Source organism: Pseudorca crassidens, chromosome 21 (genome assembly GCF_039906515.1).
Source record: "Pseudorca crassidens isolate mPseCra1 chromosome 21, mPseCra1.hap1, whole genome shotgun sequence".
Lineage (NCBI taxonomy): Eukaryota > Metazoa > Chordata > Mammalia > Artiodactyla > Delphinidae > Pseudorca > Pseudorca crassidens.
Window position 1 is genome coordinate 20798029 of NC_090316.1, and position 27512 is coordinate 20825540.

A 27512-nucleotide genomic window follows, 5' to 3' on the forward strand; every position below is an offset into this window, starting at 1 on the left:
GCCATCATCTAGAGCTTAAAGAACATGCAGCGCGATTTCAAAGGGAACAGGAGAAGTGTAAGCAAATGGCTGCAGGTCCCCAGCCCAGTGGCAGCCAAGCAGAGCCCAGAACCTGAGACCAGCGGGTTCCTCATCTATCCCTGCTTGATTCCCTTTCCATTGACCTTGCCGGGAACGAGTCCTCTGGGCTAAGAGGATACCAGCACCCTCACTGGGCCCGTCTCAGAGAGGCTCTGCTGAGCCAGGAAATTCCTCCCAACGGGCAGATACTAAGCAAGGGCTGTGGGGCTGACTTCTCTAGACACACAGCAGATTGTCCACAGGTGTTAAAGCTGCTCTTAACACAAGGAAATCGGCCTCCTTCCCTGCTTCCTAAGTGGGACAATCCAATGGGCCTGATTTGGGCTTGAACTAATACCTATTTTATTTCCTTTAAGAAGATGGGAAGTAACATCCTTCTTCCAAAAAAGGAAAAGTATTTTTAAAAATAGCCTTTTCAATTCATAAGGACTCCATTATCCGAGTATACTGCCAATCCACCCTCATCTTTGTGCCCTGAATATAAGAATCCCTTTAAGTGCTCTTACCTTGTTTCTCCAGAATAAATGAGGCTGTGTCTTTCCCTTTGCAGAGAAAGGAGAACTCTTTGTACCTTCTCCCAGTTACTTTGATGTCGTCTACTTGAACCCGGACAGACAGGCTGTGGTTCCTTGTCGAGTGACTGTCCTGTCGGCCAAAGTCACGCTCCACAGGGAGTTCCCGGCCAAGGAGATCCAGGCCAACGGAACAGACATCGTTTATGATATGAAGAGAGGCTTTGTGTATCTGCAACCTCACTCTGACCACCAGGGGGTGGTCTACTGCAAGGCGGAGGCCGGGGGCAAGTCTCAGATCTCTGTCAAGTACCAGCTGCTCTATGCAGAAGGTAAGCCCGCTCCCCTCCAGGACCGAGATGTGAGTCACTTCCAGCTGGTCAGCATCAGGTTCTGCTGTTCCCAATTATGGAGGGAAATTAGGCACAGAATGCTGTTCTTAAAGGCTCCTCTGCAGCACCGCCATTTCTAGAACGTTCTACCTCCTTGCCCGTGACCCCAACGCAACTCCCCCCCACTCCCTTCTCTTCACGTCCTTGCAACATTCACTCTGGTCCTGCCTCCGTGTGATTGATCGTGGGGATCCCAGATCCCCATGTCATCCTCCCGTGCTCTGCAGCCTGAGCTTCGGGCACACGGTCAGCCAGCGAGCAGCTCTCCTACGGCAGCACCACCCGTCACCTCCCGTCCCTCGACAAGTGTTCTCTCGGGCCTCCCTCCCCCGACTTGCAGGAGAGAAAGCACCCTCCCCGGCCCTGTGAGGGAGGAGAGGAGGTGGTCCCTCACTGATGACTCTCCTCCCTCCGAGGAACTCTGACATGAGCCTGGTGAGTGGTCTGCGTGTGGGGTGGAGGGGTCCTGCTCAGGGACCCTGTGATGGGATGAGTGGCCCCAGAGCTAGCTGCTCTCTGAGATGAGAACTTAGGCTCCTTCATGCCCCTTGTTCTCAGCCGTGAGACTTATTCACAAGGCCATAATCTCCAACACTCTGCTACGAAATAACCCTCTCAGCCCTCCATTAACCACCCTCCGCTGCAGCCATCTCTCCTCCATCACAGCCAAACTCCCTGAAAGAGCCCTCTCGGTACCCATCCGTCCTCTCCCCTCCCACATGCTCCTTAGCTTTCTCCCCTAAGCTCCACCACAGCAGCCTTGGCTAAAGGCCCTCCCAGGCCATTAAGTCCAGCAGACAAGTTTCTGTCCTTGTCCTTCTAGATTCTACTTTGCCTACATGAAACCCTCTCTCCCCTGGTCCCATTTTTTTTCCTGCTTTTCCCACAGCCTTCTCATTCTGCTTTGCCAGCTCTTTAATTTTTTAAAAAAATTTTTATTGGAGTGTAGTTGATTTACAGTGTTGTGTTAGCTTTAGGTGTACAGCAAAATGAATTAGTTATACATATACATGTATCCACTCTTTTTAAGATTCTTTTCCCATATAGGCCATTACAGCGTCTTGAGTAGAGTTCCCTGTGCTGTACAGTAGATCCTTATTAGTTATCTGTTTTATATATAGTAGTGTATATATCTCAATCCCAATCTCCCAATTTATCCCTTCCCCTGCTTTCTCCCCTGGTAACCATAGGTTTGTTTTTTACATCTATGATTCTATTTCTGTTTTGTAAATAAGTTCATTTGTACCCAGTTTTTAGATTCCACATATAAGTGATATCATATGATATTTGTCTTTCTGTGTCTGACTTACTTCACTCAGTATGACAATCTCTAGGTCGATCCGTGTTGCTGTAAATCGCATTACTTCATTCTTTTTAATGGCTGAGTAATATTCCATTCTTCTGTCGATGGACACTTATGTTGCTTCCATGTCTTGGCTATTGTAAATAGTGGTGCAATGAACATCAGGGTGCGTGTATCTTTTTGAATTATGGTTTTCTCTGGATATGTGCCCAGAAGTGCGATTGCTGGGTCATACAGTAGGTCTGTAGTTTTTTAAGTAACCTCCATATTGTTCTCCATAGTGGTTGTACCAATTTACATTCCCACCAACAGTGTAGGAGGGTTTCCATTTCTCCACACCCTCTCCAGCGTTTATTGTTTGTAGATTTTTTGATGATGGCCATTCTGACTGGTGTGAGGTTGATACCTCATGGTAGTTTCGATTTGCATTTCTCTGATAATTAGTGATGTTGAGCATCTTTTTATGTGCTTTTTGGCCATCTGTATGTCTTCTTTGGAGAAATGTCTATTTAGATCTTCTGACCATTTTTTGACTGGGTTCTTTGTTTTTTGATATTGAGCTGCATGAGCTGTTGTTATATTTTGGAGATTAATCCCCTATCGGTCGATTCATTTACAAATATTTTCTCCCATTCTGTGGGTTGTTTTTTCATTTTGTTTATGGTTTCCTTTGCTGTGTAAAAGCTTTTAAGTTTCATTAGGTCCCATTTATTTATTTCTGTTTTTATTTTTATTACTCTAGGAGGTGAATCAGAAAAGATCTTGCTGTGATTTATGTGAGAGAGTGTTCTGCCTATGCTCTCCTCTAAGTGTTATATAGTATCTGGCCTTACATTTAGGTCTCTAATTCATTCTGAGTTTATTTTTGTGTATGGTGTTAGGGAGAGTTCTAATTTCACTCTTTTACATGTAGCTGTCCAGTTTTCCCAGCACCACTTATTGAAGAGACTGTCTTTTCTCCATTGTATATTCTTGCCTCCTTTGTCATAGATTAGGTTACCATAGGAGCTTGGGTTTATCTCTGGACCTTCTATCCTGTTCCATTGATCTATATTTCTGTTTTTTGTGCCAGTACCATATTGTTTTGATTACTGTAGCTTTGTATAGTCTGAAGTCAGGGAGCCTGATTCCTCCAGCTCCATTTTTCTTTCTCAAGATTGCTTTGGCTATTTGGGGTCTTTTGTGTTTCCATGCAAACTGTAAAATTTTTTGGTTCTAATTCTGTGGAAGATGCCATTGGTAAGTTGATAGGGATTACACTGAATCTGTAGATTGCTTTGGGTAGTTTAGTCATTTTGACAGTGACATGGTATATCTCTCCATCTGTTTGTGTCATCTTTGATTTCTTTCATCAGCATCTTACAGTTTTTTGAGTACAGGTCTTTGGCCTCCTTAAGTAGGTTTTATTCCTAGGTATTTTATTCTTTTTGATGTGATGGTAAATGGGATTGTTTCCTTAATTTCTCTTTCTGATCTTTCATTGTTAGTATATAGGAAAGCAAGAGATTTCTGTGTATTAAATTTTGTACCCTGCGACTTTACCAAATTCACTGATGAGCTCTAGTAGTTTTCTGGCAGCGTCTTTAGGATTTTCTGCGTATAGTATCATGTCATCTGCGAACGGTGATAGTTTTACTTCTTTTCCAATTTGGATTCTCTTTTCTTCTCTGATTGCCATGGCTAGCACTTGCAAAACTATGCTGAATAAATGTGGCAAGAGTGGACATCCTTGTCTTGTACCTGATCTTAGAGGAAATGCTTTCAGCTTTTCACTGTTGAGAATGATGTTAGCTGTGGGTTTGTCATATATGGCCTTTATTACATTGCAGTAGGTTCCCTCTATGCCCACTTTCTGGAGAGTTTATCATAAATGGGTGTTGAATTTTGTCAGAAGCTTTTTCTGCATCTGTTGAGATGATCATATGGTTTTTACTCTTCAGTTTGTTAATGTGGTATATCATATCACATTGATTGCTTTGCATATATTGAAGAATCCTCACATCCCTGGGATAAATCCCAGTTGATCATGGTGTATGATCCTCTTAATGTGTTGTTGGATTCGGTTTGCTGGTATTTTGTTGAGGATTTTTGCATCTATGTTCATCAGTGTTATTGGCCTCTAATTTTCTTTTTTTGTGTTATCTTTGTCTGGTTTTGGTACCAGGTGGCCTCATAGAATGAGCTGCCTCTTCCAGGTTTTAAGTGTTGGAGTTCCCCAAGGCACCTTCTTTGTCTGTCCTCATCCTCTTCCTGGGTGTTCTCAACCATAGCCATGCTCTGCTGCGTATCTATTCACTAATCACTCCCAGGGGAATGTATGTGGCCCGGATCTGGGAGTGCAAGCTTCGTGTATCCAATTCTCTCCCTAACATCTGTGCTGAGATGCTTCACAGGCCCTTCCTTGGACTCTGGGCCTTCCTCCCAGGTCTTGTTCTCCAGCTTTCCTCCTCCCAGTGATGGCACTGCAGTTCCAGGGTGCAGGAGCCCCAAACACTCCCGGCTCCTCCCAGTTCTTTTGACTTATTCCATCAAATCCCCCAAATTCTGCTGTTTCTCTCCATCCTACTGCTAAGAGTTCAACTACCATCATCTCTTCCTTGAGCCAATATGAATACCTTTCCAACTGCTCTCTTCTGTGCCCATGCTTTCTCCATCTTCCACACTGTAGCTGATTATAGCTCCAGTTAAAACCATTCAGTGGGTTTCTGCTTTTCCTAGCAGAATCTTCCACGTGGCCTGAAAGGTCTTCTTGCATGGCCGGCCTCTGCCCTCTCCCAGGCTTCCCTAACCTCCCCTCCGGGCCTGTCTGCTGGTGCCTCCCCTTTTTCCTTCAGATTTTAGTTCAAACCTCCCTTAAGGAAGCCTTTCCTGCTCCTCAGACCATCCTGAACCTCCCCAGCACTCTGGGCTTCTCCTTCAAGTTCTTCCCACAACTCAGGTTCTAAACCAACCACACAGTGACCTGCTGAGTGTCTGCCTCTCCCATTAGAATAGAGGCCCCAGAGCTCAGAGACCACGTCTGTCTGGTTCGCTGCCATAGCCTCCACTCCCAGCACGTGGCCTTGCTCAAGGCTGCTGTCAAACTTACTCGAGTGAACTGAGCCTAATGAAGAATTGTGTCTCTGAAATGCTGTGAAGTAGAAACATCACGCACTCTGCCTACAAATGCCTCTCCCTTTGGCAGATTCAGACTCTCTCCTGTACTTCCTGAGGCCGCACACCTGTCCATCTTCACCCATCAGTGGCTCTCCCTCCAGGCTGCCTTCTCTTCCTTCTACTTGCTCTGCCCCCAGTCCCCCTCTTCTCCCTCTGCCTTTTTATTCCCTTCTTCTCCCTCTACCTTTTTATTCCCTTCACGTGAGCTCCTGGCAGACCTTCTGGGCTCTTCTCCTCATTACAAGTGTAATGCCTGGACCTGGGGACTTCTGGATGACCACCCCGTTCTGGACCACCAAGGTAGAGAAAGAGGAGGTGTTAGAGGAAACCAGAAGTGGTGGAGAGGGTAGGCCCGATGCTAGGTGGGGAGCTGAAGAAAGGCAGGAATGTTCCATACCTGCCCAAAGAAGAGAACACGTCTGTTGGTTTGTCTCTGCCATGGCCCATGGATTTCATCTCACGTCCCCTGTCCCCTGCTCACTTCCAGTTCCCAGTGGTCCTCCGTCAACAACCATCTTGGCATCTGCAAACAAAGTGAAGGGTGGGGATGACATCAGTGTCCTCTGCACGGTCCTCGGGGAGCCGGATGTGGAGGTGGAATTCAGGTGGATCTACCCAGGGCAGAAGGTAAGCATACCCCGGCCTCAGCCAGCTGCCTTACTTGTTTTGTTCCCTCCCCACCCCCAACTCACTGATACGGACTGTAACTTAAAGACGTATGAGAGACGTGTGCAGCTATGGTAGGGCTAAGGCTCACTTGTTTTCTCCTAAGATGTTTCAGTATATTTACAAATGGCTTTTTTTAAAGGACAGGAAAAAGGTGACTGGGTTCCATTAGGCAATTCAGTCAATGTACTCTCTTCATGTTATTTTTCTTCACGACCCTTAAGGAAGGGGGCGGGGCATGAACAGGAAAGGAGGGCCTCCTTCCTTCACCTGCAACCTCAATCTTCAATCTTAATTCTGGGTCAATTGGAGGCCAATCTAACCTCCTTCTGGAATCCTTCAGTATTCTCCCCTATAAAAGCTGGGCCCCAAAGCAAGGAGCTCTAAGTAGACAACCACCAAGTTGGCATATAAATCCAGGCCTTCAAAAAGGTGCTGTGAGGCCGAGATCATTTTAAAATAGACTTCCCATAAAAACAACTCCAGCACATGTAGCCTCTGGGCCTGTTCTGCTCACAAAAATAAACAGCTTTGCTACCAACATGGAATAATCCCTTTGTTGCCAGAAGAGATTTGGCCTCCTGAGATGTACTCACTCGGTAGCAAATACACTTCTGCTTTAAGGGCTGTGATTGGTGGAAAATAACTCCCCCTGGAGAATGGTACTTTTCTAGTACTAGGTACTTGTTTTTAAAAAGTGTTGTTCCGTTTAGAAGACATTAATAATTTTCATTAGAGGTGGGTTCTTTTTTTTACGTTGCTAATTAGCAGAAAGGGTATTAATTTAGTAATACTATAAATATTACAATTATGTTAAACTAATCCAGAAAACACTACTTATCACCAAAGTTGGAAGAAGCATCTCAAAAGTGACCATCTCACTTTCTAGAAATACGAAGTCAAGTCACCTAGGGTGTCACGTTATCCATCCTCGGTACAACTTCTCTCCCACTGTAGTCCTAGGACACATTTGACTAATCTTATGTCTCCCTCTCCCAGTCTGAACAATTAGGGGCTCGTATTCATTTACGCGGTGAGTGCTTCGGGCTTCTTTTTGACTTTAAGTTCTGTGAATAAGAACCACTGTGCGAAGGGGTGAACGTGGGGAGTGTCAACAGGAGAGCAGTGGAAAATTTTATCTGTATTCTTATGCCTAATACCAGTCCCACATTCTTGGAGTTCCAAAAGAATAAAATTTATATTAAGTAGAAACATTGATGAAAAGGGCAGAAAGAGGGCTTCCCTGGTGGCGCAGTGGTTGGGAGTCCGCCTGCCGATGCAGGGGACGCGGGTTCGTGCCCCGGTCGGTCCGGGAAGATCCCACATGCTGCGGAGCGGCTGTGCCCGTGAGCCATGGCCGCTGAGCCTGCGCGTCTGGAGCCTGTGCTCCGCAAAGGGAGGGGCCGCAACAGTGAGAGGCGTGCGTACCGCAAAAAAAAAAAAAGGGCAGAAAGTGAAAGCCAAACAGCATAATGAAATTCAAGACTGCTTGGAAAAAATGCAGCCTAGACTGACTAGACAGTGTTGAGCCGCGCATACCAAGTAGTCTTTTAGAAGCATGTGTTCTGCACTTCGCGGAGGATGAACGGGAGCTGTTTACAGCAGCTTGTGGTTTGTGCTTCAGCCCCGGTGGGTGTCGTTCAACAGGATGAAAGGCCCGTGACGATTCAAGACACTTGGCGGCTGATCCACAGAGGGCTGGGCCACACCACGAGGATCTCCCAGAGCGTCCTGATCGTTGAAGACTTTGAGATGGTGGACGCAGGTTATTACATTTGCACCGCTCAGAATCTCCGAGGACAGACCTCAGTAGCTACTACTGTGGAGTTTTCCTGACTTGGAAGATGAAGTACAAATGAATTGACGGAAAGCCCACTTGTGTACACAACCAGCTCCAGGGTCCTTTTGACTAGTGCTTTGCCAGAGGCTGATGTCGAGCGCCAAACCCCAGGCCCTGCCTTGTGAGTCAGACCCAGACCTCCAAACTAAAAGGAAGTCACCCGGTCTAATTATAGAAGTGTTAATTCTAGCAGAAAGCATGTATTCTGACTGCTGACCTACATATATGGGTTTCTAGTGTTTATACTAAGAAGGCATATATGTAAACAACTTTATATAATCATTTCTATTAAACGAGCAAGTTTTTGTAAAAAAACAAAAAATGGGCTAAGTGCTCGTTTTTTAAGTTGGCTTGAAGTACATCCAGAAGGATTTTTGGGCAGCAATGTCCGAGTCAATACCTAATATTCTCTTTGATATAACAACCACAAAATATGAGAATCTAAAAACAGAGTAATAATATAGTTCAACTATACAACATGAACTATTGTATGATATGAAGGTATCAAAAAATATGTAAACTTTTTAACCACTGCACTCAAAAGTACTAGTTCTAGATTAGACATTCTATAAGAACCACAGCATGTGTTTTTAAAAGTTTAACTTTTGATATAAAATAGATGCATAGATCAAGGAAGATTCAACTTTGTTTAGGCTTTTTTTTTTTTAACCATCTTCAAAAATATTTAGACTGTAGCTGTTCCAATTTTCTTACCTTATACAGCAGAACTTATCATTAAAACCAGTAAAAATTTATTTCTCAAATACACACAGCTTTGAATTTGGAAAAGAAAAGCTCTAAGTCTAGCTCTGTGAGCCAAATTTCAGCCCATGACCAGTTTTGTGGTTGCACTGGAAATTCCTGGGAAATAGGTTAAGAAGGAGACACGATGTCAATTCCTGTGCCGCTATAAACTGGGTAACACTTTGGAGGGTGAAGTATGTCAGAGGATGCAATTCTTCTATTGAATATTCCAGCATTATTTATTTGATCAAAGTAAAACACTTTCCATCACTACAAACTGAGCACAACTACAGTTGTTTACACATCCGTATTTTTATGACGTGCCAACATTTTGCATCCTAAGTGATAACATTTGGTTTGAAGATAATTTTACAGTTCCGTGTTTTGTTTCCTATCTTCTCTCCTGTTGTCTCCCATTCTCTGAAGACATTTTATATTAACTGTGTAAGGATCATTTCCCCAGACACCTAAATGGCATGGAGCACAGCAGGGAACAGCACGAGATTGACCATGTGCAGGGAAAGGATGGCAAACCCAACTTTGGCTAAGGACATTGAGAACAACTTGGAAAGGTGAGCAGAGAGATTCCAGGAGGTGGCAGTGAACCTATGTTCCCATTTATCAGAAACAAACGTGGAAGGTTACACACATAATCAACGGTTGGAGGTTAAAAACTTCAGACACAATCACTAGTAAAACAAAAACTAACAAAAAACCATGCATCATGAATATCAATCTGCTTTGTAGTGTATACGTAAATGTCAACTCAAAGGTCCACCTCTAGTAGCCTGAATCTGTTCTTACTATAGCGCTTATCTGTACAGCCATCGAACATCAGTAATGCTGATTAGTAAATACAGCACAAGCTTGACACATGCAGGGAGAAAGAAAAAAGCCACAGTTCTTCCTTCCACCTCCCCCAAAGTCTCAGAAGTGGGGGAGGTAATAAGTGAAGTTTTGAAAGGAAATTGAAATGCAAATTGAGAAGAACTGTACAAGCCACATTCTTCTCTCATCAGCTGGTCATTCTGCTACCTTCCCAAGGACAGAAGGACTCCTCAAAGGTACGTGGAAGTTTAGCATTATCTCCAGAGACTGTTTTGTTCTATTATCAAGGTGCTCATGTTCCTCCATAAGCATTGAGTCCTATCTTTCTTAGTTCTGCGAGCCAATGGCTCCTTTTCATTCTTTAACCTCTCTAGGATTTCCCAAAATTTATACTGTCGGATCCAGGCCTTGGTTTATTTGGAAAGTGGTTCAGCACCTTGAAGATGAGCTGGCTCTGGAAAAGCACATTCCTTGTCCCAGAGAAGAAGTAGGAAGGAGGTAGAAGGTTTGCTTTTGTGGCTCTGGATGGGGGAGAAAGGAGAGGGGGGAATGGGGATAGTGGGAGAGAAGCAGCCAGTTGAAATCACTGAGGATAGCTCAGATCAAGATAAAAATAAGGCAGAAAGCAATCCATGGGTACTGCCCTTTCTTTATACACATTTTTTTAAAAGCAAAATTAGGGTTCTACATTTGCTCATAGCCTGCGAAAATGGGTTGTAGTATTTTACGTCCACATGGGTAAGTTTAAAAAGTCTAGCTAGTTTCAACTGACATGGCTGAACACTGAAAGGCTGCCAACAAGTTACTCTGAAAGGATGCAAAGCATGAACAGACGTGGGCAAGTCAGAGCTCTTTCTGTCTCTCCCTCTCCCCCCCATGGCAACGGGCTGAGCAGGGTTGGTGGTAAAGAATTCTAGTTCTAGCAACTACTGCTCTTTCTTCTATGGCTTTTGCAGAGATGCATACACTGACTATTTAATTAGCACATCTCTAGACAGACTCAGCAAAGGAGGCAGCATCAGACACATGACACTCGGTTACATCCACTTCATTCACACATCCCCAGTCAGACCAAAATGTAAATCACAAGAAGGTGTCTGTGGTGAAGAACGTTACAAAGGTTATATAAATCTTTATCTTAACAGGCCCCTGAGAGTTTTCCCCTTTATGCGTAGGTGAAAAAGGCAACGAACAAGATCTTCTCGTTCCGTAAGTGCTTTGTGCAACAGCGTCCACGTAGATCCATTCCGACAGCATCGTTGGGGGAGGAGTCTCCTGGACCGAGTCGGTCCTTCCTCCAGAGTTCTGGTCTCGTCTGGAAGGGGCCGGTTCGGGCCATGACTTTCCAGTTCTAGGACAGGCTGTGCGTGTCAGCGAAGGTGGCTCCAGCCCCGCCCCCTGCCCCCACGATTGTGGGTGGGTCAGTACTGCAGAAACGCAGTCTGTCTCCAGCTCCCAGGAAGGTCATCTGGGCGAGATGCTGGGGCTGGGGAAGGAGCCGGAGTTCCGCGGTGACTGGAAGGGGATGGCGGGTGACGTGGGGGACCTCTTGGGGCTGCACAGGTCCCCGTTGTGCAGCTTCCACAGCAGCTCCTCGTTCTCCATGGAGAGGCGCTTGTTGACTTTGGACTCCTTCTCCAGCGACTCCTGCAAGACGGCCTGCTCCGTGGAAAGTTGCCTGGAAGACAAAAAAAAAAAAAAAAAAAAGCCAGAAATCCTGTGACTCTGATTGCTTCTTTCTTTTTTTTAAAGGTTGAAAAAAATCTTACTATTTATTTTAAATTTGAGAGCCCCAAATGATCTCTTTGGAATAAAAGGAGCTACCGTGCATGGGTACTGGGCTGGCAGAGAAACCCGGGAAGTGTGACCTAGAGCCAAAGAAAAAGCTGCACTTTGGGGCAATTTCATAGTAGGGTGAGTGATGCTCCCACAGCTATACTGCATGTCTTAAGACCCTCCTATGTGTGGGGCTGTTTCCTGTTTGGTCTGGTGGTGGTCCTTCTCTGAAAGGGAAGGGAAGGCTTGCCTGCTGAGGACTCAGCCTTTGGTCCAGGCCACTGTGGTAAAGGCACTAAACGCTACAATCGTTTTTCCAGATAGAAATCAGAACCTCGTTAACTACCCGCTTCTGTTGCATTTCCAGGAGGGGCATGGGTGGAGTGTGGTGAGAAAGTAACACTCGATGTTTCAGGAAGGGAGGAGCTCGGGGAAAATAGGACAGTTTTATTTTTACCTTGAAATTGCCATGTGCTTGTCCATCCGAGCTTTTAATTCTTCATTCTCCTGCTGGAATCGCTTCAGTTTGTCCACCAGTGCTGTGTTGTTGTCCACCTTGGTGTCAACAAGAGGACCAACATTTATACATTAAAAATTACATAAAGCCCCTTATTTCCCTAAGGTACCTTCCTGACACCGGCACACACTGGAGAGGTTTCATTCGGGAAAGTTTAATGGTATGTTGACTGTCTCTACACTGACGCACTGCAAAAAGAATCTACTGCAGCAAAACAGAGCACGTGGATATTACTTTTTAAAGGTATGCCAGGCCACTTGAAAATGGACAAACCCAGGGGGTTGGTGATTTGTTCAAGTTCACATTGTTTCAGAATTCCCAAGAATTGGTGCCCTGCCTTCGGCAACCCTCGGGGGCTGTGCCTCTTTCAGGTTCAAGGTGATAAACACTGGCTACCTAGCGGCCGTTTTCTTTATCAGAGGCACCGCAGCTTCTTACGGTAAATTCTGAAAGAAAAAAAATATCCCACGTTTGATGAAAATTCAGTTCGTGGCAATGTTTAATATGACTTTAATCATGGTCTCCCCGTTACTCTTCAGCACTTACCTCCGAGTGGTCACATAAGGCAATCCACAAAGCTCTATAGAGCCTTAAAATCAACAAGCGACACTACAGAAAGCATTCCTCCTTGGTTGAACTAAAGATACGTTTGTTTGCCTAGGGCTTGCCCAGGCTAAACTTTCAAGGAAAACAAGCTGATCAGTTGAGAGAGTGAAGGATAAAAGCCCAGAAGACGTTGAATCAGTTAACACGATGAACTGCCAGTTACATCCCTGCTTAGTTTCTAAAGGTAAGATTTGATTACTTGCTCGGAGGCAACATCACAGCTCTAAGTCCCTGTCACTGCTGCCCGTGACTAGGCTTTTAGTTTGCAGTCCTACTGTTCTTAACATCTTATTATCCAGAAAAAGCTTAGGACAAGCCAACCAAGTGAAATACCCAAAACAAATGTGACTAGCGTGTAAGAAAAAGGGGGCATTGGAATTTCCAGGAAGTATAAAGGAATTCAAGATAAAAACACGAGGTGGGAAAATCTGGAATTAAAGACTGTGGGTAGGAATTAGCCTTAAAATATTAATCTCATCCAATTCCTCATTTTACTGGAGAGGAAACTAGCCCTGGAATTTCACTCTTAGAGCTAATTATCAGCAGAGCTAGTTTTTACACTGAGAAAGCCTCCTTGCTTTCTAAGTGGCTTATTTTCAATAAAGGCCTGGAGCTTACAAATAAACAAGGTAACAGTGGGTTTACCTGTCTGTCCTTGGATTAACCCCTTCTTCTGCATATACACCATGCCATGCTGACTAATCTCTTGGGCGTGGCAAGGGACAGAAATACTTGTGGATCAACAAAGATCAAGACCTATGAGTAATTTTACAGCAGAGCCTGTTCTTACTGCACATGATGGTTTGAAGAGTTTTGATGTGTGCATGGCATATAGGGCAACCAATCATTAACAGGATTACCTGAGTCACTGTTGATGGCCACATTGGCAGTCATGAGACCTGATACAACAGGATGACCTTTGGCAGGAACTGGTGTATATACTAGGTTGGGCCCATTAATAGACCATGAGTTCTTTCCTTCCTTTACAAAAACAAAACTTCCTGGTCATTCAAAGTGCCCATCTATCCACCTGGGGGCTTAGCTCTTACCTCCCTTGATAGGTAATAGTCTCTAGAAGAAAACCAAACACCAAAAACCAAACAAACAAACTAATGATGAGTGACTTCCATGCTCCCTACTGTCCAGGGCTGGTTTGGGTTTGAATTGAGGTACTTACTCAACACTGAGTTGCCCATAATTAGGGGGAGAAGGGACAAAGCAGTGCGAGGGGCCTGGCACAGTCAAAAGTGGTGTACAAAGTACAGCACTGGCTGGGAACACCTATGCTGCCGCGGCAAACCCTGCAGGCTTGGCTAGACTCCTGGCTCTTGGCAGTCGTGTTCCAGGGCTGGACCAGGGCTCACACGGCACTGGGCTCACTGCTCACACACGCAGTCCTGGATGGACTCGTCACATGCTAACGTCCGTTCTGCCCTAAAGGCCGTAAACTAAACTTTATTCATATTTTGCATAGTGCTGGCTACTTGTACAACCAGATTAATTTTATAAAAGGGCAATTCTTTTATCACAGTCTAATTCACATGAAGCAAGATGAAGAATTTAGATAGATAGCAAGATTCAACTGCTCTGATGGAATTAATTTATGTACTCAACAGTTTTGAGCAAAAGAAACCCACCCAGAGGTGGTAGTGTATTAAAGGATAGCTTTTACATTATTTAAAAATTCTTCTTATGCAGGTGGATATTCCCAGACCACTGAAACAGGAGACACTCGCGAGTTGTCATTTTTCCAAACACTGAATGCTACCTTTTATACGTTCCTTGAAAAAAATGTTCTAGAAGGTAGCAATGAATAAGCCTTAAGCTGACATGGAAAAGAAGATTTAACCTCTTCTACCTCTCCTATCTTTAAATAGCAATTAAGACAATTCCACAGGTCTAGTTCAGAGGCCAGTTCCTGTGCCTCAGGTATTACCCCGTTTAAGGTTCTGAATGAAATGTACCAGTTTCTCCATTTTCATTAACTTGATGTCCTGTTGGTGCAACTTCTCATTCTTGATGTCTAAAACAGCTTTCAGGCTTTCTAACTCTTGCTCCAGATACATGATCTGAGGGTTTTTCTGGAAAACACACGGCAGGATATGGCTGTGACTGGTCATTTAACACAATCACATGGTTCAAACTCTTAATATAAAGACATTTGATTAGATTTAGAAATTAAACAAGTAGCAAGAGACATCAACCTTCTTACGGCAGTTTCAAAGAAAGGTGAAAAGAAGGGTTAAGACATCTTTAACTTCAAAGTCTTTGGTCTTAAGAATGAAATAAAACATTTCACATTTAAAACAAACACTTCCCTCACGTATCAGTAACTTAACATGGAAAAAACATTGGTAGCACCAAATATTTTACTGGAAGTAAGATAAAAACCACAGCTTACAACACAAAACAGAACTCTGGCTAGAGAGTACGCAATTCCCAGTCCTGGCCAGGTGTTTGGGGGGAGAAAGGGAACAATAGTTCTCTCTATCCAAAGTCAGTAGCTCATGAGGAATGAACAGGCAGCGTGTTTATTGGGCTCTCTGAAAAACGAGGAATGGCAATCACGTGCTGAGTCTTTTGGACGTTCGCTATGAGGGGACTAGGTTAGCCTGGCCGTACTTCTAGAGCAGGATTAACACCCCATCATTTTGTGACACCCGAACACCTACGTGGCATAGAGCACGTGCACTGCGAAAATTCTATGCAAGATAAACACTATGTAAGGAGAGATCATCCTCTGAGAGCACGAGACCAGGGTGGATTCCCCAACTCCTTGCTTTAATTATTGAAATTCAAGTGAACCTTCCAAAATGCACGACACAAGTTAAAGGCACAAAATCTATTGATCTGCTGTTCAGCGAGGGAATTTCTCAGACAAGAGTCAGTGGTGTCGATCATCAAACCTATCCTCCTGGACAGTGGTTAACGCTCTGCAGCAACCCTTAGGGAGAATCAGGGAAGGTGCCCTTGGGGATCACTTAAACCCCTCACTTCGCAGAAGGAGACAGAATTGCACAGCTCAAGTGACCTACCTGCTCAGGGCCCAAAAGTGCTGGGGTGGGGACCAACCCCCGATCCTCAACTCCAGGGCCCTTCCAGAAACTTCCTACATTTCATATACTGTTATCCTCTTACACAGGATTTTTTTAAACCATAAAGAGAGCAAATCCCACGTTGCTGGTTTTTAAAGTCAGAGTGCATGCAGCCTCGCTCCCACTGCAGCTTTCCTACTTCTCTGCCACCAGGCCCTTTCACCCTCACTCTCATACACGCTCTTTTCCCACACCCTGGGCAGGCTTAGGCGGGGTAAGGCATGAGATAGTCCTGCTTTCCTCGACCTGTTTCCCTTCTGAACTTTTTCAGGAGCTGCTGCAGGATCAGGAAGCTCTTTAAAAGCGTTCCCTGAGCCACTCATAAGATTTACACCCTGCGTGTGAAGTCTACAGCTTTCTTTTGCAATCGAATTTTTCTAAGAATCTTCCAGAATAAATAGCTTTGAAATTTCATTGACTAGGACCTCATCCAATTGCATTCAAATGTCTAGAGGGTCTCTCACTGACATAGCAGAAGAGCTCACTGAGGGAGCCAGGTACTTCGAGAGTTGTGACAGGTCTTAAGTGGCACAAAAGCTCTGCTTCTGCAGCCCCAGACACAAATACATGGAATGAAAAGACAGAAGCAGCACCCGCCCCCCGCAAAAATGTTGGGGGGATACAAGCTGCAAGAGAAAGTTGAGTTTACCAGAGAAATTTGTAGTTTTCAAAAGTGAGGACTGGACTTCCCTGATGGTGCAGTGGTTAAGAATCCGCCTTCCAATGCAGGGGACACGGGTTCGATACCTGGTCCAGGAAGATCCCCCATGCCACGGAGCAACTAAGCCCGTGCGCTTAGCCCACAACTACTGAGCCCGCACGCCACAACTACTGAAGCCTGTGCGCCTAGAGCCCATGCTCCGCAACAAGAGACGCCACCGCAATGAGAAGGCCGCGCAAGGCAAGGAAGGGTAGCCCCCGCTCGCCGCAACTAGAGAAAGCCCGCGCACAGCAACTAAGACCCAACACAGCCATCCGTAAATAAATAACTTTTTTAAAAAGTGAGGATTATCCATACAATGAAATATTGTTCAGCCATAAAAAGGAATGAAATGTCTGTACCTGCTACAATATGCACGAACCTTGAGAACATAAGCTGAGGGAAAGAAGCTGACACAAAAAGCTGCATAGAGCACAATTTCACGTCAATGAAATCTCTAGAACAGGTACATGGATAGAAACAGAAAGGAGAATGGTGATCCCGTAGGGCTAGGGAGTTTGGGGGGGAAATGGGGAATGACTGCTAAAGGGTACAGGGTGTCTTTTGGGGGCGGGTGATAAAAGTGTTCTGTAATTAGATCCTGGTGACCAAGGTATAACTTGTGAACTGCTGAATTGTATATTTGAGAAGGGTGAATATTGTGGTATGTAAATTATATCACAATATAGCAAGTTAATTAAAAAATGAAGTCTTTACATAAAACCCTGACCCTAATTGATAGTTTTCCTGCCTTCCTATAGGTATTAGCTTAGATCACTTGCAATATATTGGATTTCAGCTGTTATGTCAGTTTTTAGAATTAAAAAGACACCAGTAACCAAAGCAGCCACTTTATACAGTTTAAAAATCATACTGCAAGATATGAAAAAGATTTCAAACCCATACTATTTCTCTAGCTGCTGAACACTTAACTGACTCTAAAAGACAGCTAAGCAGAAGAAAAATTCATTAGTGATGGGGGAGCATATGCAACTTACTAAATTTGCTTTCTCTCTTGATATTCTTTTTTGTTCTTCTGATTTCAACTTTTCATTTAAAGTGTCATTTTCACTCTTCAAACCATTGATTTGTTTCTAAAACACAAACAGTGAAATGTGGAACGTAAGTAAACAAGCGGGCACCAGAAACACTGCAAGTGTGCACAGAAACGTACCCAAACCATACAAGCGTCAAGAACGATGATGGAAGGTGGGCAGGAGCGGTGGTGGTGATTGAGATTTACCTACCTCTAGTGACTCCTGCTTCTCGTAAAGCAGATCCTCAAGTGATTTCTTTTCCATTTCATGGCTTTTCTTGATCTCTGGAAGTGATATTTTTTTTGAGTCAATAACATCCTACGAGATCACTGTATTCTACAGTCATTATAGCACATGGATGCAACAGTTGATTAGGAGGTGCTGCGCCTACATTACTTTATATTTGTATGGCACTGTTGTAGAAATTAAACGACTTGTTCTCAAATTAGCCCATGAGGTGAGTAGGGCAGATAATTCCCATTTTATAAATGAGAATACAGAGGCCCAGAGAGGCCAAAAGACCTCAGGGAACAAAGAGCACACCTGGGGGCAATGGGGATGGGGGCGGTCAAACACTGGCCTTCAGACTCCTGGTCAGGAGGCCCTGTGCTCTGTTCCAGTTGCCCTTCACGAACCAAACAGAAGTCTCAAATTAAACCCATCTCCAGCAGGAAGGAAGAAAAACAATGTTTACCCAACATCTACCCTGGGCCAGTCACTTTTACATGTTCTCATCTCTGACCTCACACAACAAGTCTGTTTTTCTGATGAGAAGGCCCCTGACAAAGTTCACAGGGTCAGTTCTCACCACGTGTCCATATGTTTCTCTGTAGATGCAATGGGTTCGGTGTAACGACTTCAGCTACATGGGCACTTATCTTCTGTAAAAAACGGCTTCTTATTCTTTTCCTTTAATTTCAACCCTTCCAATCACGATGAAGTAATAAAACACATCTTTTTATTCAACAAATGCCATCTACATTTCACAGCAGTGCTGGTGTGAAGTGCCTGGCATGGACCCTTCACCATGGTCAGGATATAAACTGACACTTTCCACCTTCCCAGGATCTGGAGTGGTCAAGCACAACTATTACCAAAAGGGCCTTGAAGTTCCTTAAAAGTTCATTCTAGTTCCTAAAAGGGGGACTTCCCTGACGGTGCAATGGTTAAGAATCTGCCTGCCAATGCAGGGGACACGGGTTCAAGCCCTGGTCCGGGAAGATCCCACATGCTACGGAGCAACTGAGCCCGTGCACCACAACTACTGAGCCTGCGCTCTAGAGCCCGCGAGCCACAACTACTGGGCCCGCGTGCCACAACTACTGAGCCCATGCACCTAGAGCCCGTGCTCCGCAACAAGAGAGGCCACCGCAGGGAAAAGCCCGCACACTGCAACAAAGAGTAGCCCCTGCTCGCTGCAACTAGAGAAGGCCCAGCAGCCATGAAGACCCAACAAAGCCAAAAAATAAATTTAAAAAAAAACCCCAAAACTATATTTCCTAAAAGGCTGGCATTTATAACAAACTATTATTTGCATCCTTAGGGGAAAGGGGATCTCCTCACAATGAACAGTGCAAAAAGAAACCAAAAAACACTCCAAACGGAATACCACAGGGTATTCTCTAGAGGGGCAAGTTTTGAATCATTTCCGTTTTGAAACATATCACGCTGTTCCACTAGCTTTCATTCTATTTCAATAGAAAAAGCATCCTTGCCTGAAAGGGAGGCTTCATAGGCCTTCTTTAGCAAGTCTATTTTCTCTGAGTGGCTTGCTTCAATTTCCAACTTTGAGGTTTCATGGGCAGCACTTAAGTTGTCAAACTATAAGAAAAAAACCAAAACAAAACAACAGTTTATCAATAAAAAGTCCTAAGGTGAATAATAAGCAGCAGCATTAGGAAATCTGACACATGAGCTTGCATTCAAGTCTAAGGCCTACCAGACACACGTAAAGAACCACCCAACTGGGGTTTGCCAGTCCCTATGCTCCAGTCCACCGTGCCTCAGGAACACAACACACAGCTCTCCAGGGTTCATGGATGGAAAGGGCTGAGTCCACCATACGGAACGAGGATACCTTCCATGGTGACAGGACCATGTAAGCTCTACAGCTGTCATGTTGGCCTCTATATTCTCGGTCCCTAGCACGTGCCTGGCATATATTGGCACTGTGTAAATATCAGCTAAATGAAAAACTGATTTTAAATGGGAACAAGGAAATTAAAGAGAGGTTTAGGATATACCATTAAGGGAAAAATACGAGTTATTAAACAAGAGCCATTTTAAAAAAGAAGAAGAAATGCAAGCCAATGTTTTAGCAGCACCAGAATGTTTGCAAAGGGATTATTTCTAGGTAGTAGGATAAAGGGATGTTTTATTTTTTAAAATATATCCAAAAAGAAACAAAAACACTAATTTGAAAAGATACATGCACCCCAATGTTCACAGCATTATTTATAATTGTCAACATATGGAAACAACCTAAATGTCCATCAATGGATGAATGGATAAAGAAAATGTGATACACTCTCTATATATACACACACACACATATAGGTATGTGTGCGTGTGTGTGTGTGTATATATATATATATATATATATATATGGACCACTACTCAGCCATAAAAAAGAATGACATTTTCCATTTGCAGCAAAATGGAGAGCCATGATGCTAAGTGAAATAAGACAGAGAAAGACAAATACTGTATGATATCACTTATACGTGGAATTTAAAAAATACAACAAACTAGTGAACATAACAAAAAAGAAGCAGACTCACAGATATAGAGAACAAACTAGTGGTTACCAGTGTGGAGAGGGAAGGGGGAGGGGCAAGATAGGGGTAGAGGAGTAAGAGGTACAAACTATTAGGTATAAAACAAGCTAGAAGGATATTGTATGACATGGGGAGCACAGCCAATAGTTTATAATAACTATAAATAGAGTTATAATCTTTAAAAATTGTGAATCACTATATTGTACACCTGTAACATATAATCTTGTACAGCTATACTTCAATTAAAAAAAATTTTTAAAGGGTTGTTTTAAATTTTATCTTTTTCTCTTCTGCTCTTTCGTTCAACATATGTACATTGCTTTGATCATAAAAAATTTAATTTAAAAAACTTTTCATTTATTTAAAATTTAAAGAAGTTCATCAAGGGATGTCCAACAAAGAGAAGGTCATCAAAGCAAGGCCATCATCAAACAACAGTCATAATTCAAATTAACAGCCACGGCCAAGCACATGTGCAGGTTCTAAAAGCACAGACCTGCTCCTGTAACTGAGTTTTGTACTTCTCTGCTTCTTCGATGTAGATATTCTGAAGCTTTTCACACTCCCCGGTGTAAAATTCTTTAAGCCGATTCTCCAGCTCTGTTAGATCAGTCTGGTGCTGCTGGTTTAGCTTCTGGACAAATCCTTCATAAGCTATTTGCAACTCATTCCTGGCTTTTTCTAACTTCTCACAGGTGGTTGAAGCAGTGACTGAAAAGAGATGGAAAAAGAAAAGGGAAAATGACACTTAACCTGCTAAATGTCCTAAATTCATAACATTCACACACAGATGTGATGACTCTGGAAGCATAAACAAAGGGCTCTAAGAGTACTCGATTCTCTCAGGACCAGATTTTCAAACATAATAGTATAGAAATGAACGATAAAAGGGAATGAGAGGAAATGGTCTCTGGCAGCAAAAAGCCAACTGTCTATCAAGCAGTTAAGAGAAGTCCTTGAGCAGAGCCAGGTTCCCAAGTGAAGAGCACCCTTTCACATGGTGACCAATCAGTGCAGGGGCTGTAACGAGAGGAGGCTCTGATTGGCCGAGGCGTCTCTAAGGCGGGCCAGCCACTAGAGGAGGCAGCCGAGATGCAGAAGGAGCAGGTAAGACCAGAGAGAAGCAATAAATAGACTTTAAGCTTGTATGCAGTTGGAGCCAATTTAAACTCGTTACTTCAAAAATATAGTAATAAAAACAAAATACTAGAATATACTGAACACAAATCACCAGAACATAAAAACTTTAGGAAAAATACATTGAGAAGCTACAATACAATGTAAATATATTGAAAGGTTAACATTTTTAAAAGGCAAAGTAATTTGATAAACATAAAATCAGAGCATCCTAACTCTTCACTACCACTACCCAAAACAGAAGTACTAACAATACCTTGCAGAGCTTGCACAAAAACACATACCCACACAGACTATAATAAATCCTGAAAGAAATGGGAGAATATATATGCAAATGAAGCAACCGACAAGGGATTAATCTCTAAAATATACAAACAGCTCATGCAGCTCAATATCAAAAGTACCCAAATAACCCAATCAAAAAATAGGCGGAAGGGGACTTCCCTGGTGGCGCAGTGGTTAAGAATCTGCCTGCCAATGCAGGGGACACGGGTTTGACCCCTGGTCTGGGAAGATCCCACATGCCTTGGAGCAACTAAGCCTGTGAGCCACAACTACTGAGCCTGTGTGCTGCAACTACTGAAGCCCATGTGCCTAGAGCCCAGGCTCTGCAACGAGAAGCCACCGCAATGAGAAGCACGCGAAGCGCAACAAAGAGTAGCCCCCACTCACAGCAACTAAAGAAAGCCCGTGCACAGCAATGAAGACCCAAGGCAGCCAAAAATACAATAAGTTAATTTTAAAAAAAACCCTAAATATAGAACTACCATATGACCCAGTAATCCCACTCCTGGGCATATACCTGGAGAAAACCACCATTCAAAAAGATACATGCACCCCAATGTTCATTGCAGCACTATTTACAATAGCCAGGTCATGGAAGCAACCTAAGTGTCCATCGACAGATGAATGGATAAAGAAGATGTGGTACATTATATACAATGGAATATTACTCAGCAATAAAAAAGGATGACATAATGCCATCTGCAGCAACATGGATGGACCTAGAGATTGTCATAGTGAAGTAAGTCAGACACAGAAAGATAAATATCATATGATATCGCTTATATGTGGAATGTAAAAAAAAATGGGTACAAATGAACTTACAAAATAGAAGTAGAGTCACAGATGTAGAAAACAAATCTATGGTTATCAGGGGATGGTGGGGGAGGGATAAATTGGGAGATTGGGGCTGACATACACACACTACGATATATAAAATAGGTAACTAATAAGAACCTGCTGTACAGCACAGGGGACTCTACTCAATACTCTGGAATGGCCTACATGGGAAAAGAATCTAAAGAAGAGTGGATATATGTATATATATAACTGACTCACTTTGCTATACACCGGAAACTAACACAACATTGTAAATCAACTATATGCCAATAAAAATTTTAAAAAAATCCTGAAAGAGTTCTATCATTTCTTGGGAAGCCTGACTTTGGACTTTTGCAGCCTTCCTGTACTTATGTTAGATATGGGGGAAAGGAGTGCTACTCTGTAAGGAGGATGCATGTTCTCAACACCCCAGAGTGCCCATGGATTCATGCAAAATGGATAAAGTAATCCTTATGTCTCTTTTGGTAAGGAATATGTATTTGTGGAGTAGTGGAAGGAAAAACGTTGTTTTAGGGAGGAGAAGAGGATAGTTTAGATCAATGATTATTCTGACCTAAGTAGTGGGAAATTGGCTGGCTCCCGGGATGGATTTCGGGCAATGATGTAGACTTGTTTTCTTGGGAATATGCCACATGGCAGTAGAAACACCAGCCCCTACTTGTCCCATATCAGTATTCCTTCAGAAGTAAAATAAGTCATATTGAAATAATGACAAGCATAGTGTCTGCTAAAGAGCACCCTTAAAATTCAAATAAACCCACAAATGTTTACTGAACTAGCAGTAAAGGCAAAAACAAAGCAAGAACTACTACCCTGATATCGAGGGTAAAAACTGTATTCCACGATGAGCAATGGGGAGCCTGCACAGTGCACCTTGGGAGCTAGAACATTCCCAAGGCAGAAAAGATGGAGAGAAGACTCAGCAAGGCAGATGTAGGCCACATTACAGAGATCATCAACATCACCAACAACTCAGGCCTTTGGGACTCCGTTTGGGAAGTGATTTTTTTCCTTAAAAGAATTTATTAAAAGATGATGGCCATGCTGATTGCTACAGAATATGCTCCTCATATCACTACGTATTTATCAAAGGAGGAAAAAGTGATTCACGAAGGCAAATGTTAGCCAAAGAGGTAAACGTATTCGCTTCCACTGCCTTTCCAAAATAAGACAAATAAAATGATAGGGCCACAAGCCTCCTTGTGTGAATTCCACGTTACAGCTCTATACGAAAGAAGGCAGTAGAAAACTATTTGTGAACAGTCAATAAAGGCATCAAAATAGCTTTTCTAGTCAGAGAAATCTTGATTTCACACAGCCTTCTGACGTAATTGCCTCAGGATTTCAGACAACAGCAAAGTAAAAAACAAAACAAAAAATTCTAGCTCATCTGAAGGCTCATATCTGAGATAAAATGTCTAAGTGAACCAAAAACTAGAAGAGCTTCCGTGTAGAAGTTAGCAGTATGCTACACCTGCCGGATTTCAACACATCTGCTTGTAATCAAAGACTGTCAGTCTGAATGTGTAACTGTATAACTTTAAAATCAAAAAGGATAGATGGAAGTCCTCTCACTCACACTGGCGGCCGGACAGGGTGTTTCCTCTTTTTTTTTTTTTTTTTTTTTTAAAAGACGCTTAACTAGTGTTTGATTTTGTTGGCCACTGTGCAGAGAGGTAAAGGGAGGACAGGAGGGAAGGAAGGGTACAGGGAAAAAAAAATGGGTCGGACGGGGGAGCGGTGGTTACTGCTGTTAGGACAACAGTCCCAAGGCAGGCCCGGCCCCAGGTGGTGACATCAGCCTGCAGCTGTGCAGGAACAGCTGGGCTGAAGTGATCCCTCACACAAATGGCTCTACTTTGAGTTAACGGGCCTGGGCTCCTGGGGAAGCACTTATCTGGCATAAAGACTCGTGAAATACTTTTCTAAAGGACACACATGTCAACGCTGTATCAAGGGTTCTCAGGACCCCTGATGGCTGGACACACTCGTCGGGAGTCGGGGACGCCAGCCTGGGGCTTCAGTCCTGGACTTTTCCATGTACTTATTTCAATTTAGGAGCGATTTCTATGCAGCTGGGCTCTTACTCCTGTTCTCAGTTTTGTCTCTTCCTTGCTTATTCTCCAGAATTCCACTCACTCTCAGTCAATTAATCAAACACCCAAGACAGCCAAAATCAAACATGAATCTTTCAGAATTCGGACTAAGCAAGGAGTTTTCGCAGTGTTAGGCGATACTGTTTTCATGAAGTTAGTGCACGGATGGAAAATCCACAGACTACAAAGTAGTCCTTTTGTCCTTACTGTTTTAATCATTCTATTAGACAATTTTTTAAAGCACGTCTGTGATAAAGCACACCAAAGAGACCACTGCCTGCAGGAAAATTGAAGGATTATCATTTTTGTGCCCATACTGGGAAAATGCAGAAGCTCTCTCCAGCAATCTATTAATTAAAATGAGAAACAGAGTTTTCAGAATTAAGAAGCGAAAGAAAGAAACCAACTCATTTACAAGATCAGCCCTGGGCTTCCCTGGTGGCGCAGTGGTTGAGAGTCCGCCTGCCAATGCAGGGGACACGGGTTCGTGCCCCGGTCCGGGAAGATCCCGCATGCCGCGGGGCGGCTGGGCCCGTGAGCCATGGCCGCTGAGCCTGCGTGTCCGGAGCCTGTGCTCCGCAGCGGGAGAGGCCACAACCGTGAGAGGCCTGTGTACCGCAAAAAAAAAAAAAAAAAGATCAGCCCTAAAACATAAGGCCAAATTACAAGCTGGAAGTTGACATTTCAACCTGAGATGAACCAGGCCTTAGAAGAATTCGAGGCCAAGGACAGAACAGGAAAAACAGAGAGACTCCCCTGACAGTTTAAAACATGGATAACTAAGCAAGGAAAAAATGTTTCACAAGTGGTGAAATGCTTGAAATGTTTCCTTTTCGATTATCTGGATGACACCTACAGAAGGCCCAATGCCTGAATCAAATATAACCTTGAGAAGAGAACTGGTTTCATCCTGGGTCCTTTAGGAGTTTTCCCCAGGAGTGAAGTACAGCCATTACCTCATTGGTCCTGGTGGCCTTTCCTAAGAGGAAGGGTCAGATTTTTATTATTTCCATCTCATGGAGACCAATTTCCCTTTGGTGACTGATAAATGTGTTATTTACAATGAAAAACATTATACAACCATGGCCCTAAATTGTTAGTATTCTTTTGAAATGATACACGGCTTTCTTAATTTTTATATCTGAGTAGCAGTTTTCGTCATGAGACAACTAGAAATACTTTAATTCTCAGGAACATAAATAAATGTCTTAACAGAATAGAGCTAAACACTTAGGTTCAAATCTCAGCCACACCACTTACCTGCTATGTGATTTGAGCAAATGACTTAAGCTTTCTAAGCCTGAATTTCCTTATTTTTAAAGTGGCACTAATATTAGTGCCTTCCACTGCAGGATTAAATAAAATATATGTGAAGCGCTTGGCCGGTGCCTGACCAGAGTTAAGTATGCAACAAATGTTACTGCTATTATTGCTAGCTTTGCCAAAGTCCACCGATTCAAATGTGTCTGAAGAGTCCTCAAAGACATGCTTGGCGGTGAGGGGTGTCCATGACACAGTGTGACAGTTACAAAGATGCACTGCTCGTCTAGTATTCAAAGAAGGTAAACACACACACACACACGAGGACAGGGTACACATCTACCCCAAAGCTTCACTTTCTAATACTACTGTTCTTGGCATTATATGCAATAGAATTTCTCCAACTTTTAGGTAATTTTATCTAAATTAGACATAAAATATGGACGAGAAAAAAGAAAAAGAAAACTAGGGAGGTAAGGTCCCTCAGAAGCTCATGCAAAGTTTCACGATGCCGTACAAGAGTTCGTGACCGAAAGGAGAGACAAACAGGAAAGCAAGATGACTTCATTCCCCAGCTGTACACCCACGCTCTCCCTAGACGCTTCCAGCAGGCCTGCTGTGAGTGCCAGCCCTTCCTTGAGCACGGTTCCCTTCTCCGCACCATCCAGGAGGGCAATGAGGTGGGTGTCTGGTCCAGCCTCTCCTGCCTCCTCTTGGTCTCTCTCAGTCTCTCTCTCCGGCCACCTCACCTGCTCCCGTATACCCTCACCTAGGTTCCCCAGATGTTACCATCTTATGTAAAGTACGAAGATTTTAACGTTGAAGCAATACTACTAGCTCTACTACAGACTTTATTCCAATTTCACCAGTTTTTCTACTAATGTCCCCCCCGCTCTTTTAAGAATAAACTTTTTAGGAATAATTTTAGATTTTCATAAAACTCATTAAGGATAGAATAGTTCCCGGATATCTCTCTCCCAGTTTCCCCTAATGCTAATATCATATATTATGACAGGACATTTGTCGAAACTAAGAAATAATTTTACTGGCACATTATTATTAACGAAACTCCAAGCTTTGTCCTTTCTTTCTGTTCTAGGCTCCAACCCAAGATAGCGACCTGCATTTACTCATCACATTTCCCTCATCTGCTCTCATCTGTGAATGTGTCTTTCCTTGCTTTTCATCATCTTGTCAATTTTGAAGTCAGGCATTTTACAGAATGTCCCTCAATTTGGGTTTGTCTGACATTTTCTCTGCATACTCCTCGGACCCAGGAATTCCGCCATTAAGAATATAGGTGTGGGACATACTCCCACACATATAAAATGAGGGACATACGAAGCTATTCACTAGAGCATATTTTGTAAGAGCAAAACATTACAAACAACTGAATGTCCACCGTGAAGAAACTGGTTAAATTAATTATGGTATATCTATATAATGGAATCGTTTCCAAAAAATAATGTTACAGCTGTTTAAAAACATATTGAGGAAGTTCTCTGTGTACTGATCTTTAAGAAATGCTAAGCAGAAAACAAGGTGCAGAACAGCATGTATAATACTCTGCCACCTGTGTATAAAAGGAAGGGGAAACAAATATCTATCTTACGTTACTTCTCCTGTACCCCGGCCCCAGAACCATAAATGGCGACATAACCTTCTATCATAGTAGCACGACTGTTTCATAGTATTATTCTCTGAAGGGAAATCTGCTCATGACACACTTCCAGGGCAAGTGACCGTGTTGGTTACTCTCTTAAACCGGGGTCTAATCTGCTTCAAATTGGAAATAATATACCTGAACAAAGTAACCAAGAAGCCCTTTTTAAAAAGTAAAATGCTACTTTGTGGAGAGGCTGGT

General features: G+C 43.3%; 2 protein-coding genes across 11 annotated transcripts in view; one reads left to right on the top strand and one right to left on the bottom strand.

Moving 5' to 3' along the window:
* PDGFRL (platelet derived growth factor receptor like) overlaps positions 1-8272 on the top strand; it is a 47400-nt gene extending 39128 nt beyond the window's left edge. The window contains exons 4-6 of one of the 2 annotated variants that reach the window (XM_067721576.1): positions 632-925; positions 5932-6071; positions 7735-7921. In XM_067721576.1, coding sequence (XP_067577677.1) covers positions 632-925; positions 5932-6071; positions 7735-7773 — 473 coding nt within the window. In that variant the 3' untranslated portion in view covers positions 7774-7921. Of the gene's footprint in view, positions 1-631; positions 926-5931; positions 6072-7734 lie in introns of both variants that reach the window. The other variant, XM_067721575.1, reaches the window with a different exon arrangement.
* A 634-nt stretch (positions 8273-8906) lies between these two features.
* The window catches only part of MTUS1 (microtubule associated scaffold protein 1), a 158909-nt gene continuing 140303 nt past the window's right edge, over positions 8907-27512 (bottom strand). For all 9 annotated transcript variants that reach the window (XM_067721570.1, XM_067721569.1, XM_067721565.1 and 6 more), the window contains 7 exons: positions 20527-20741; positions 18969-19074; positions 17464-17537; positions 17215-17310; positions 14386-14502; positions 11756-11853; positions 8907-11200 (listed from right to left, as the gene is read on the bottom strand). In XM_067721570.1, coding sequence (XP_067577671.1) covers positions 10987-11200; positions 11756-11853; positions 14386-14502; positions 17215-17310; positions 17464-17537; positions 18969-19074; positions 20527-20741 — 920 coding nt within the window. In that variant the 3' untranslated portion in view covers positions 8907-10986. The remainder of the gene's footprint in view (positions 11201-11755; positions 11854-14385; positions 14503-17214; positions 17311-17463; positions 17538-18968; positions 19075-20526; positions 20742-27512) is intronic.